The sequence below is a fragment of the Poecilia formosa genome, unplaced genomic scaffold (genome assembly GCF_000485575.1).
Source record: "Poecilia formosa unplaced genomic scaffold, Poecilia_formosa-5.1.2 Scaffold15, whole genome shotgun sequence".
NCBI lineage: Eukaryota > Metazoa > Chordata > Actinopteri > Cyprinodontiformes > Poeciliidae > Poecilia > Poecilia formosa.
Genome location: NW_006799954.1, coordinates 2,971,461 through 2,984,099, shown reverse-complemented (window position 1 = coordinate 2,984,099; position 12,639 = coordinate 2,971,461). Strand labels below are relative to the sequence as shown.

Genomic DNA, 12,639 nt, shown 5'->3' with positions numbered 1-12,639 from the left:
AACATTTGTTGAATAGTAGATTTGTAAAAATCAGCATTATTGCTCTTTATTTCTCTCAAAATGCATGATTACTTATCAAGTAAGTTCTCCTGATTATGTTCTCATCTGCAGGACATGGCAAACATTGAATTTAAGCATCCATAACTTATTAAAAACTGAAGAAATTAGTATGTAAATAGTTGCAGACATAAATCACTACATGTTTTGAAATGACATGTACATTTTTGTCCAGGTAAAACCTTAAAAAGCAGAAGGATAACAATTTAAGCTTTTTATTAAAAAAAATGTAAAGATCTTTAAGGCGCTTCTAAATATGTAAACAATATGTTACATCACTGAGGACAGTAATCGTTCATGGTGATTCTTTAACTTATTCATGTTTTTCAAAATAACATGGCAGTGAATAAAAAAGTATTTATGCAAGTACATTCTAAATGTAACATAAAATAGTTTTTGATATTTTTTCCTACTGTCATAAACATCTATTTGACTTGCTGTTAATGTCAGGTCACTCATCTCATTTGCGTGCTGCGCTCAGGGCGCCTCCTAGAGGTCAGTATCGGAAAAGCCATGAGCAAACATGGCAACCGCTGTCAGGATGAGGACGTGGAGCTGCCCGACCCTGGGAGTCATTTATCCGTGGATGGTGTTTTTTACAGTTTTACTCGGGACTGTAAATGAAACAGTCGGTTCACCAGAAACAGGGCTATGGAAAATTGCGGTTGTTAATGTAAGTATTAGCCGGAGACAGTAGATAACTGCAGCACCTCAAGCTAACGCTAGCTGCATCAGGCTATAGATTTTAACTTGTAATGAGCTTAGTGCGTGCTGGTGATAGAAGCCATTCATTTTGAGTGTCGATTTAACTTTATGCTATTAAGAGTTGCTCTTTTTTGCTTTACTAATAAACATGTAAATAAAAGGCACACGGTTTCCAGTTTTCTAGCATTTAGCCTAAATGCTAGGAAACAATCTATGGGTAGCTGAGAGCTAACTAGCTCCAGTTAGCTCTACCTGAACATAACTTGTTTAACCATTTATTGTCATGAACCCTAAAGTTATTCATTCCCCCTTTTTTCCACGTATCTGTAATTGTTTGGGTTATAATATAACATTATGGCTTTTATTCTCTAAAAACTCTTCTAACATTTAAAGCTGATCCTTATCTTATGTCTTACCACAATTCCTGGAGTTTGCCCTTGGAAAACATCTTGATCAATAATTCAAGTAGAGATCTGAGAAGATCCAGTTTCTTCTACTTTAGTTGCAATTTTAATTGAGCTCTAAGTCTAGACTAGGTGAACCATATGGACTACTGTGAAGTTTGCTGTTTACTTTCTGATCATCTCTTGTACTCTGCAGCAAAGACGGAACTACAGTTTGTTTTAAATTTAAATTAGCTTCACTTTCAGTCCTAATTTAATCTCTGCCTCACTGCCTTCTAGTGTTTTTGCTCACATGCTTTATTTGCTTTTGTGCAGGGCTCAGAACCAATCATATTAAAGAAAGCCATGTTTAAAGAGACAGATGTTGTACTTAAAGGTAAGATCTGATATTGCACACACTGACATTGTTCTTTTTACTATGCATGTCACAACAAGCAATAAATCAATTTATCACTTGATAAACCAAAAATTACAGAAATCATTTCCATTTCCATGCTTGTTTGTGTCGTACACTTTGTCTTTAAAATTACGCTGTCCTGTAATATTTTATTTTGTCATGACTTCATAATCCCTTTTATTCATTGTTTTGGTTGTTTTATTATGTAAATGGAACATTTAAAATGTCTTCCAGTTCCAGTGCTAAATGTTCTTTGGAAATTAAAGCTTGAGAGTGTACTTGCATTATTATGCATTTATCATTGTATTAATTGAAAATTGTTTCAAAACAAGAATATTATCTCAACAATTCCTCTTACAGCAAAAATTTTATTGTGACCAGCCTATTTACTTAACCCTTGTAGTTTTAAACTGTGTCTATTTGCAAGAGTGAAATTTGGTGCTTCTTCTAGTTTCCACACCATGATGGTCTGAAAAATGTCCAAACAGCTGAATTTCTTTTCATCATAACCTTAAACTACAACATTGCCATTTTTATGTCCTCCATTAAAAAGTATCTTCATTTCTCAGTTGTGTCTTTTAGTTGTCCCAAGCAGGTGAAATTCACAATCCACTGGCTTTTAAAATACCACCCCTGCTATAATGAATACAATAATATTGAAGTAAGTACAGTTCTTCCAAGCCATCAGTTTCACTAATTATTATTATTATTTTTTATTTATATCTTTATGACTAAATGTTTGGTTGTGATTCTAGGAGATGTACAAACGGACGCCGCTGAGCCGAGGGGAGAACCTGGACCCGAAGCCCAACGCACCGGGCGAGTGCATAGAACACAAACACAGTGCAATTACGTGTAGCAGCGACCTGCACGTCTTTCCTGGGCTCCGCGTAGGTTTGCTACGTTGGTTCTTCAGCATTAATTATCGACACATTTAACAGCTTGACATTTCTCATCACCCAGCATCTTTTCTCTGTTTCTCAGAAAGCCAAGGCAGAACCACGGTCTGTTCCACTAGACGGGAGTGAAGGACCAGTAAGAAAACTTCAATATTTTTCACTCCTTACTTTATATAAAGACATCAAAACTAAAGGTTTTGGATTAAGAATCCCTACACAGTCTAAAAAACTGCAATGTTTCATTTAATATTATTCCAAATCTGGATCTGGGTGGGAAAATGGTTTTCCAGACTGTCTTAATATGTTCATTCACTGCAGAAAAACAAAATCTTACCAAGGATATTTAGCTAGTTTCTAATGCAAACATCTCAGTTCAATGTAAATAAGGCAAAAGTAACTTACAACTAACTTTCCTGCAAGATATATGAGGTTTTAAGTCAATAATTCTTTAATATTGACAATTGGTATTATTTTGCTTATAACAAAACATTTTTCCCATGTTGTAAGAAGAAAATAAATTGCCAGTGGAAATAATTTTTTTTATCAATATGAAGGGATTATTTGTTCAAATTTGCTTGTAAGTTAGTGTTGTCTTATGTCAATTGTACAAAGATATTTACACTAGAAACTGAGCACAAATCTGTAATAACATATTTTGTGTTTTTTTGCAGTGTTTGTATGTCCATCTGTCTGTCCATGGCTTTTGCATGTTCTGCTTTTAAAGAAGAAATGTCAGCAGTGAATTTCACAATGGACATTTGAATTTATTATAAGTCAGAGAATGTACAGAAAAATGTTCAGGAACCCTGTAGATTATAATCAGTCCTAACAAATCTGAACAGTTAAGTTCATCATCTGGGCTGCTTTTGGTTCCTTGCAGTTAAATCTGTCCAAAGATTTATCGCTTCTGCATTACTTCTGAAACTCTGCAGGGAAAAAGTGACCCTAACTGGATTTCAGATGAGTACAACGCTGACGGCGCCAAAGAGAACGTCATAGCCACCACATGGAGGAATGGGCCTTACCTGCTGGTGGTTAAGGTCATTCCTGATATAAACGAGGCTAGCTGGAATTTAACAGGTGAGATGTTTCACCCTAAAAGGCAGGTTTGGAATTCAGCCGTGGCTCCATATGTTCTTTAATGTCAGATTTCTACGGAGTTTGGAGTTTATGTGATGCTTGGATGTTTTTCTTCCCAGTTAATGTGGTGATGAGAGGGAAACACGGCTACATTTCTATCACAGAGTGGCCGCTCATGATCGTAAGTACAAAACTCTAGGAGTCAGTTTTGCATCTTGTGCCACAGACACATTTTCATGTTCATTTTAAGATTATTTTTCATTCCCATTTGATGTATTGCTGCAGACGTTAAGTCTGTCTCTTTGTAACTACATTTGAATCTGTCAATTGAACAGTAGATCTCTGAGTTTTTGGATGTTAGAGTGAGATGCAGCTTATAGATCTAAACCTAACTCTGTACTCTGAAGGGGAAAAAATGCAAGGAAAGCACCGTCTCAAGACATTAGTGGAGAATGTCTTGAGAAATTTCCAATAAATGGAGAAAAACTGCTTCCATATGTGATGTGATTGTCGACTAACGTCTTTCCGTTTGCAGTTCTATATGGTGATGTGCGGTGTGTACATCCTGTACGCCTTGCTGTGGTTCGTCTGGGCAGCTTGCTACTGGAAGGATCTGCTGAGGATCCAGTTCTGGATAGCTGGAGTCATTTTCCTCGGCATGGTGGAGAAGGCGCTCTTCTGCGCCGAATATGAGAACACCAACGTCGTCGGCTCTGCCTGTGAGTGTCTCTAGATGACCACACAAACAGCTAAATGTGTTTTTGTATATCCCCTTTCGTATACCCTGGTTAATTGTTTCAGGAAACAATAAAGGAACAGAAATAAAGCATATTAACAATACTGCACACATTACAAAAAAATGCAAAATACACATTTAGAACCATGAAGCAAATCTTGAAATGTCGATTTCTGTTTTTTTTTTTTTTTTCTTTTCTTTTCTTTTTTTTCCTATTTCTGCAGCTCCTGGCTTGTTGATCTTTGCAGAATTGCTCTCCGCTCTCAAGAGGACTTTGGCACGACTTCTCGTCATCATCGTCAGTCTGGGATACGGCATCATAAAGTATCTCATGTTCTGTAACGCAGTCATAAGTTTTTTTGTTTGTTTTTTTAAATATTAAGCGTTTACCTTCATGTTTTTGTTGTGTTTCTTTCAGGCCGCGGCTCGGGACTGTGATGCACAGAGTCGTGGGACTCGGCATCCTCTACTTCGCATTTGCTAGCATTGAAGGTGTTTTGAGGATCACAGGGGTGAGTCGAGCTCTCGCCGTCTTTAATTGGGAATAATTTTTACGAAACAAAATCAAGCTTTTTATAGAAGCTGTTTCCAAATAAACCATTATTGATCATGCTCAGACTTCAGCGTGACATCACAATCTGTTTTTCTCAATATGTTTCGGGATTCGTACTGAAGGGTCGAGACAATGGCCCTGCTCTCATTACAGCCATTGTTCTGGCTGTGTTTGATTCCTGCGCCATCTGGTTCATATCCTTCCAGTAAACTCATCAGCTGCAACAATCAGCGGTTAATGAAACATGAAGTGCTCATGCTCTGAGCCAGTGGATTTTGGATGCTCTTCCTTTTGGGGATTGATGATTTGTTTCTTTTATTTCCATTTGGGTAAATAGTCGTACGTTTTGGTTGCTGCGTTGCTTTTCTTATCTCCCATCCAATCTGAGGTTTTTTTCCCCTCATCTTTCTCTTCTTTTTTTGTGTCCTTTGCACTCTGATTCCCCTCCAGACAAAAGACTCTGACTTGGCCCTATTGGCCAACATTCCCCTGGCTCTGCTTGATTCTTCCTTATGCTGGTGGATATCCTTTTGTGCTCCTGTAATCTTTCCCTGTGTGGTTCCCTTCTGCTCCTCAAACCTTAAATGGGTGAATTGTAACATAATTTAAGTACGGTTTCTCGGTTATCCTGCATCTGAGAGGAAATAATTCACGTTAATCATTGATTCTGTACCTGCTTGTTTTTTTTTCTGTTAATGATTCAACTGTTCTCTAATCCTTTCCTGTGTAATGACATTTTCCTGTATTTAGTCTGGCTTGTGTTGTACAAACTATGCATTTGGATGTCAGCCTGAACTGATTAGGATCTGAGTAACTTGTTTCACAATGAATCCTACTATTATTGATTGCACAGATGATATTCAAGCTGTAACTTAAAGTTTTACATTTTTAGAAAAAACAAACAACTTCCTAATCAAAAGCTGACATATAGGCACTAAAATACATTTGTTAACCCACAACAAAGTTGAACTTATGACTCAGATGTAAAAGAAAAACATTATTTAATCACCTGTGAATTATGTAACTTCTAGTAATATTTTATTTTGTACTTGATATATCAAAAATAGAAAAGTTTTTACAAAAGATCTGGAAAAAACTGTCAGTATTATGTCTGATTATGAAAGTGTTTACTAAAGGTGGTACAACTCAGGGTCTAAATATAAAAATCTGATACAGTGGACCCGCAGTATTTGCTGGGGGTTAGAGTCCATAGCTGCATCTGAATAAATAAAATCGATAAATACTGGAGACCCCATCTAAAAACATTTAGAACTGCCTATTTTAAAAGTTCAAACACCAAATGCCTAATATTTATTGACATGTACAGTGGAGGGCGCAGCCAATCAGTGCTGAATGGCGCTCTTTGATTGGCTGCTTTGAAAACATCGGCCAATAGCATGTCAAGTAGCATTGCAAGTAGGTATTTCAGCCTCAAAGCTGCTTTTTCTTTTGAATATTTCAGATGTCCTGCATGAAACAATTTGTAAATTTTCCGAGAATAATTTTGAGTCACATTTTGTAGAAAAATGTATGAATACCGAACTGTGAATGGGTGACGATCCCCTGTAATAATAATCTATCTATCTATATATATATAAAAACATATCTCTACAAAATTAGACATTTCTCAGCAGCCAGGATCTCAAACCCCAGTATGGCTGCCGAACAAATAGGTCAGTAATGGTGAGCTCAACAGTTTATTCTCAGCTGCAGTAAATAAATCCAAACTAACCTGTAGAGTTCAAATGGACCTTTTTTTTTTTTTTTACTTTGGTTTCCATGTGATGCCAGTTGTTTGTTTCCCTTGACTACCACTGCCACATCTTTGTCAGCTTAGCCCAAACCATCAAGACTCTGAAGCTGAGGAGAAACCCTGTGAAGCTGTCGCTCTACAGGCACTTTACAAACACGCTAATATTCGCCGTCATTGGTAAGTGCCACACCTGTCCTTATACAGCTGTAATAAAGCAAAGTTACCATGCCAACCTTTGAGTACATTTATTAAATGACAAAACAAAAACCTTAAATGAAAAAAAAATCACACATTGCAGTTTCTCACCGTCGCCTTTCCCTTTCAGCCTCTATCATCTTTATGGCTTGGTCTGCTAAAAAGTTGCACTTAGCAGATTGCCAGTCTGTAAGCATACTTTGTTTCTTTTCCAGTTGTACCTCTGTGGCTTTTGCTCATTTTATTTAGTTCTGATTAAATCTCCACATTTTAATTCTTAGGACTGGATCGAGGTTTGGGTTGAGGACGCTTTCTGGAGATTCTTGTTCTCCTTCATTCTGCTCGTCATAATGTTTTTATGGCGGCCGTCCGCAAACAACCAAAGGCAAGAAGCAGTTCAGGCAGGTTGTTAAACCACCCTTAACTAATTTATCCGCTCCATTAATTATTATTCCTTTGCCAACAGGTATGCGTTCACGCCGCTCATTGATGACTCTGAAGACGAGGACATTGAGGAGTTCATCGCGTCTTCAAACATTGGTACGGTTTTATTGTAGCAGCTTTATCTGAAAGGCGTGTAAACATTTGTTGATAGAGTTCTCTCCTAAAATCATAGCTGATGGCATAAAGCTGAGATCAGCCAAGGCCGAGACAAACGGCACGGCGAAGCCTCCAGAAACGAACCCAGTGAGTAACGCTGCAGCGTTCACTTTATTCTGTCCTGACTTGTTTATTCAGCAACTTCCTTTAATGATAAGTTCATAAAACGGGAGCAAAGTTTAGAATAAAAGTCTTTTAGTGTGTGTTGAATCAGCAGGTGGCAGTATTTGCTCTGATTCTTTGTTTTTCTTACTTACCCAGGATGAAGACTTGAAGTGGGTGGAGGACAACATTCCAAGCTCTCTTACTGATGTGTAAGCATCCTTAGAAGTGCAGTGGGTTATTCTCTTCGTTTTCTAGTTATTTTTAAGTTTAAGGCATGTGTGATTGTAACAGTGTGCTCCTCATTTCATCCCCACAGAGCCCTGCCAGTCCTGCTCGACTCTGATGAGGTATGGAAAACTTTCATAAAGTTTGAAACCACAAAATGAGACAGCCAATGTTGAAAACTACTCTCACCCCAGTTATGATTACTATCTAATCTGCAGAAAATACGCATTTCTACTTGAGTTTTATCAGTTCGGGTTGTGAGCCTCAGATGATTGGTTTAAGTAAATACAATCAAAGAAAACGAGTTATAAAAATTATTGCTGCATTTTATTTACCAGGAAATCATGACGACAAAGTATGAGATGTCGAAGCTGGAGTGATGCAGAAAACCCCCAGCTGATGAAGAAACACAGCAGCTGCTCCTGACACTGAAGCAGTTTCCACCAGGAGTTTTCCAGTGGACAGTGGGTGGAGTGCCATTATTTTATTTCTTTTATTCTTTCCTTTTTTTTTTCAGGGCATCCTCTTAAGTAGCTGCTACCTCACAGAGTTGTGTAGACAAAGCAGTTTTTGGGGGAAGCTGTTGCTACTTTCCATGTTTTTCTTACCTTGTCTATCAGAAAGAAACATTTCTTGTCTTTTTACAGACCAAAAGATTCACTTTTTCAGTTTTTGTTTTTTTTTAGCTTTCCAAAGAGAGTATTTCCTGTTATATATTTATTTATGTTGTTCACTATAAAGGTATTTTACTGGAGTGGGCATCATGGATAAGCGTACTCTCAAATATATGATAGGATGATAGGATTTAACTCTTCAATATCTGAAAGCCTTTTCCCCCCCAACAATAAATATTCAAAAAATGATAAATGGAAGTTAATTTTACAGCCACAAGACAGATTTTAACTACACTATTGTCAATATTAACATCAGATCAGGATTTTGGTTTATATCAAAACTTGACGATGTTTGTAGAAGTCGGGGAAATCCGTTTTGCATAAATCAGGAGCGTCCTGAGCATCCTGTTTTTACCAGATGTAAAAACGACTTTGTAAACTGCAACACGGTAATTTTGCATAGATCTTTTGCTCTTATGCACTTTCAGGATCAAAGCTGTGCCTACGTGTCCGTCTTTTATGCGTGAGGTCTCGTTTGGTGGGTTTCTGAGAACAACTTGAGTGAAAGTATTTTTTTTTGCGTCTCAGATCGAAACGACCCAACATCCTGAGGGTTTAGTGAATGTGTGTGAGGGTAAAAGGAGAAATTAAGGATTTGTATACATTTAATTGTAGCCTGGTTAGTTGGGACGTGTAGAATTATAGTTAATGTTTTGAAACTACTGTGTGGGTGGGAGCATGAGATGTGGAGCAATATGGTGTATGTCTGTTAATACAAAGTTTAGTGATTTTTTTTCATTATTTATTTGTGTTTCAAGTGTACTTATGCGTTTATTGTTTGCGTGTTTCCCATGTTTACTGTAACGTGTGTTTACGATGTGTGTTTCCATATGCTCTGCACTGTCCTAAAATATTTTACAATCTGCAGGTTTTTTTCTTTGCAATGTTTGTGTTAATTACCGATAAAATTATTGCATTCACGGAAACCTTAGTAACAAACACGTTGTCTCAGTCTTAATCTTTTTAACTTTCTTTTCAAAAGACCTGCCTGGTTTTTATTTTTGTCTGCATGTAGTCTAAGTCTAACAGCAGAGCTCGTTATGTTTGTCTTGGCGACGTCATCACACATCATAAGTAATGTGGTCAGCACTAGCCGACCACTTGAACGAGTTTATAATGTCCTCATTGCAATTTTTTTTTTATATTGGTTGGAAACCTGGAAATATTTGTGCTTATGATGGCAAATTGTCCTGTTATTTAAAACTGGAGACACCTGCAGCTGACCTCGGATTATTTGTACAGGTGGGTTTTGGCTCAGTTCAGTTTTTTTTTTCTTCTTCTTCTTTTGTGATTCCACGAGTGGGAAGTGTTTGGATAAGAAAACTCATCTTTTTTTTTGTCGTTTTCCTTTCTGAAATCAACCTGAAGTATTGCAATTCAACCCTGCAATAGCAAGGGTTTCCTTTTTTTTCCAAGCTGTACAATGCACTCAATAAATATTTGAATTCAGAGTTTCATCATTTACGATTTCACTGGTTGTTTTACTGTACCATTTTAAAGTAATAGGAGGATTCAACTAAACAAGTTTAAATCAAAATGACAAAAATATTCACTGAAACATAAAAATAGAACTCTAAATAACCTATTTGCATAGTTTATCAGAAAAAAAAGGTTGATTGGGGCTTTAGTTACACTTTAAGGTAATGGTTATAATTTTGATAAGTTTCCATACTCTCAAAAGGGACTTGACAATCTCTTTGTTTTGTTTTTTGTTTATTTTATTAAGGCATTTGTTCCCTTTTTGTTGTGGACTTGTATTAACTATTAACAGAAACAAGATTTGGAATCTGTTGTGAATTTTCTCTTATACATACAGGCTCAAACTTTAACCACCCACTAACATTTGGTTTAACACATCTCCAGCACATATTTTTTTGTTTTTGTTGCCATCAACACACTTCATTCACAATTCTGGCTCAGCTTCTTATGAGAGATTGTAAAGCTCACTTATATTGGCTGGTTTCTTGGTATGAACCCAGCTTTTGAGATTTGTCCAAGGGTTGAGGTCGCGGCTTTTGGAAAAGCCTTTTGAGCTTAAGATTAACCCCCCATTTTCTTTTCCAAAACCAGTTTTAAGGTATGTTTGGGATCATTCTTCTGCTGGGACACCTAATTATGGCCAAGATTCAAACCATCTTACTGAAACTGTAGATCTCAAAAACTAAATGAGACGTTCAGGAACCACCAAGCAAAGATGCAGGAAGTGTAACGTGTTGCATGTTGCCATGACCAAAGTAATTAACAAATACTGGAAAGTCAGAATTTCCAAGTACCGACTACAACTGGAACGCACCATTACATCTGCAAGTTTTTTTTTTAAGCAAATAAGTTAAATCCACAAATACATGAGACCCCCTCTAAAAATAACTGGATATGTTAATTGTTCAAACACCAAATATACCTTATAATATGAATTAAATCGCGCACTTGAAACCTTCCTACCACGACCAGTGGTATTTATCACTGCTATCACTGCCACTGAGGCACGTAGTCATTTTAGGAGCAGAGTGTATCTTTGGGACACGTGTTTTGATTTTCTTGAGGCATGCGGCTGTCTCGGCCTCTTTTATTGCTACGTAAACCCCTGGATGGAGACACGCGAGGAGGACGACACATGTGGTGAGCATTAGCCCATTTTCTCCCTCCCCGACAAAAGTACGCAGTGAGATATGTTTTTAAGATGTGACAGTTGGTGTTCCTTCTACTTATGTCAAATAAAAATACTGTGAGGGTCGTCTTTTCCCCTTCCAAGACATTTGGGAAATGCTTTGACTTGCATCGCCAAGGAGTTTTTCCTTCATGGGTTAGATTATTGAACACACATTCTTCTCTGGTCTTTCATCCTTTCATCAAGAAAAGCTTTTGCAGCCATCCAGCCTTCATTTATCAGCTATACACAGATTTGCGTTTCACTCATTAAAATTCACTCCCCAGTGGTAGTTGAATGAAACAAATACCGCCAAGAGGACATTTAATAGCCCACTGTCTAGCATCAAGAAAGGCTCTGTTAATTCATACTGAAACCTTGGACTGGCTTTATTGCAGTAATGTTGGAGTTATTCAAAATGACCAGAAAGTATGTCAGTAAATGCGCCAAATCCAACTGCATTGTGAAAAAAAATTTAAGTATTTCTGCATAACATACACAATATGACAGAGAGATAAATGCTGCAGCAGCTGCTGACAAAACATGAATGCAAGCTTGTACAAAACGATCACAAATATACAGTATATGATATGATTTGCACATAATATGTTACACTTCCAAATCCAGGAACAATATTTCCAATAAATTAGAGCCACACAAGCACTAATGCCATGTCGGGATGTTTATGAGGCCCCTGTATGAGATCCTCTACCAGGGGACTTTAAAAAAAAAAGATTAATTTGTTACATGTTAACAAATTAAGCTTGTCAAACTGTCTTTATTTACGTTTGTTTAATGTGACAACGTAATGGATCAATTTAATTTGATTGCTTGCAACAAATTAACTCAAACTTTTTAAAGTTAGATAAGCTCTTTTTTCCATTGTGGCCCCTGAATCAAATGGCTGAATCTCTTCCTTGGTAGGCAGTAAGTTCATCCTGATGCTGATGACATCATTATTTGTGTTTTGAAGCAGAATTGCATTTAAAAGCTGCAGCACAGCGACGGCCCTCGAGGCCTGGATTTGAGGACCGCTGTCATACAGACGTAATGCTTTTTCTGAACCACACTTCATAAACTACAGTGCTGTGAAAAAGTATTTTACATTTGGCAAAACATAAAATGCAGTTTTTTTCATTCATCAAAGGAAAAAAAAAGCCATCCAAAACCAAGCTGGCCATGCGTGAAAAAGTAATTGAATCGCTGAACCTAATAACTAGCTGTGCCAATGTTGGGGATCAAAGGTTTGTGATGACAGACATGAGATTTTTCTTTGATGGATTATTTTCTTCTTCAGCCACATTGCAGGGTTTTCCAGCATAAATCGCCCTTTTCAAACTCATCCCACCACATATTTTTCTTGCTGCAGGTTGAGAGCAGAATTTATGGTTTAATTAGTTGAACAAAGCAGCAGGACCTGCTGCTGCAGGACCTGACCTGCTGCTGCTGCAGGACCTGCTGCTGCTGCAGGACCTGACCTGCTGCTGCTGCAGGACCTGCTGCTGCTGCAGGACCTGACCTGCTGCTGCTGCAGGACCTGACCTGCTGCTGCTGCAGGACCTGACCTGCTGCTGCTGCAGGACCTGACCTGCTGCTGCTGCAGGACCTG

The 12,639-nt window shown here is 37.6% G+C and overlaps 2 protein-coding genes across 4 annotated transcripts in view; one reads left to right on the top strand and one right to left on the bottom strand.

Moving 5' to 3' along the window:
• The first annotated feature begins 520 nt into the window (after window positions 1-520).
• On the top strand, window positions 521-9,840 carry tmem87b (transmembrane protein 87B). 2 transcript variants are annotated; one of them, XM_007546230.2, is made up of 19 exons: window positions 521-730; window positions 1,482-1,542; window positions 2,133-2,224; window positions 2,319-2,453; window positions 2,548-2,598; window positions 3,395-3,542; window positions 3,662-3,723; window positions 4,078-4,261; window positions 4,503-4,602; window positions 4,697-4,790; window positions 4,954-5,025; window positions 6,653-6,761; window positions 6,910-6,968; window positions 7,061-7,164; window positions 7,246-7,319; window positions 7,396-7,466; window positions 7,641-7,693; window positions 7,801-7,831; window positions 8,048-9,840. In XM_007546230.2, exons 1-19 carry the CDS (start codon window positions 581-583, stop codon window positions 8,087-8,089), a joined length of 1,692 nt encoding a protein of 563 aa, XP_007546292.1. In that variant the 5' UTR covers window positions 521-580; the 3' UTR covers window positions 8,090-9,840. The 2 variants fall into 2 exon arrangements, with proteins under 2 accessions (XP_007546292.1, XP_007546293.1); XM_007546231.2 differs by lacking the exon at window positions 4,954-5,025 and adding an exon at window positions 5,282-5,353 and having other exon boundaries at window positions 523-730.
• Window positions 9,841-12,623: 2,783 nt separating this feature from the next.
• The window catches only part of fbln7 (fibulin 7), a 12,016-nt gene continuing 12,000 nt past the window's right edge, over window positions 12,624-12,639 (bottom strand). For both annotated transcript variants that reach the window (XM_016668499.1, XM_007546228.2), the window contains exon 9: window positions 12,624-12,636. The gene's annotated coding sequence lies outside the window, so the exon portion shown is untranslated. The remainder of the gene's footprint in view (window positions 12,637-12,639) is intronic.

What these genes read in the sequence shown, in the direction of transcription:
- tmem87b (XM_007546230.2), top strand. Translation starts at nt 581, where the DNA reads ATGGCAACCGCTGTCAGGATGAGGACGTGGAGCTGCCCGACCCTGGGA. An exon ending in GGCTAGCTGGAATTTAACAG is followed by an intron (nt 3,543 to 3,661) that starts GTGAGATGTTTC and finishes TTTTCTTCCCAG; the next exon opens with TTAATGTGGTGATGAGAGGG. An exon ending in ACTTAGCAGATTGCCAGTCT is followed by an intron (nt 6,969 to 7,060) that starts GTAAGCATACTT and finishes TTTAATTCTTAG; the next exon opens with GACTGGATCGAGGTTTGGGT.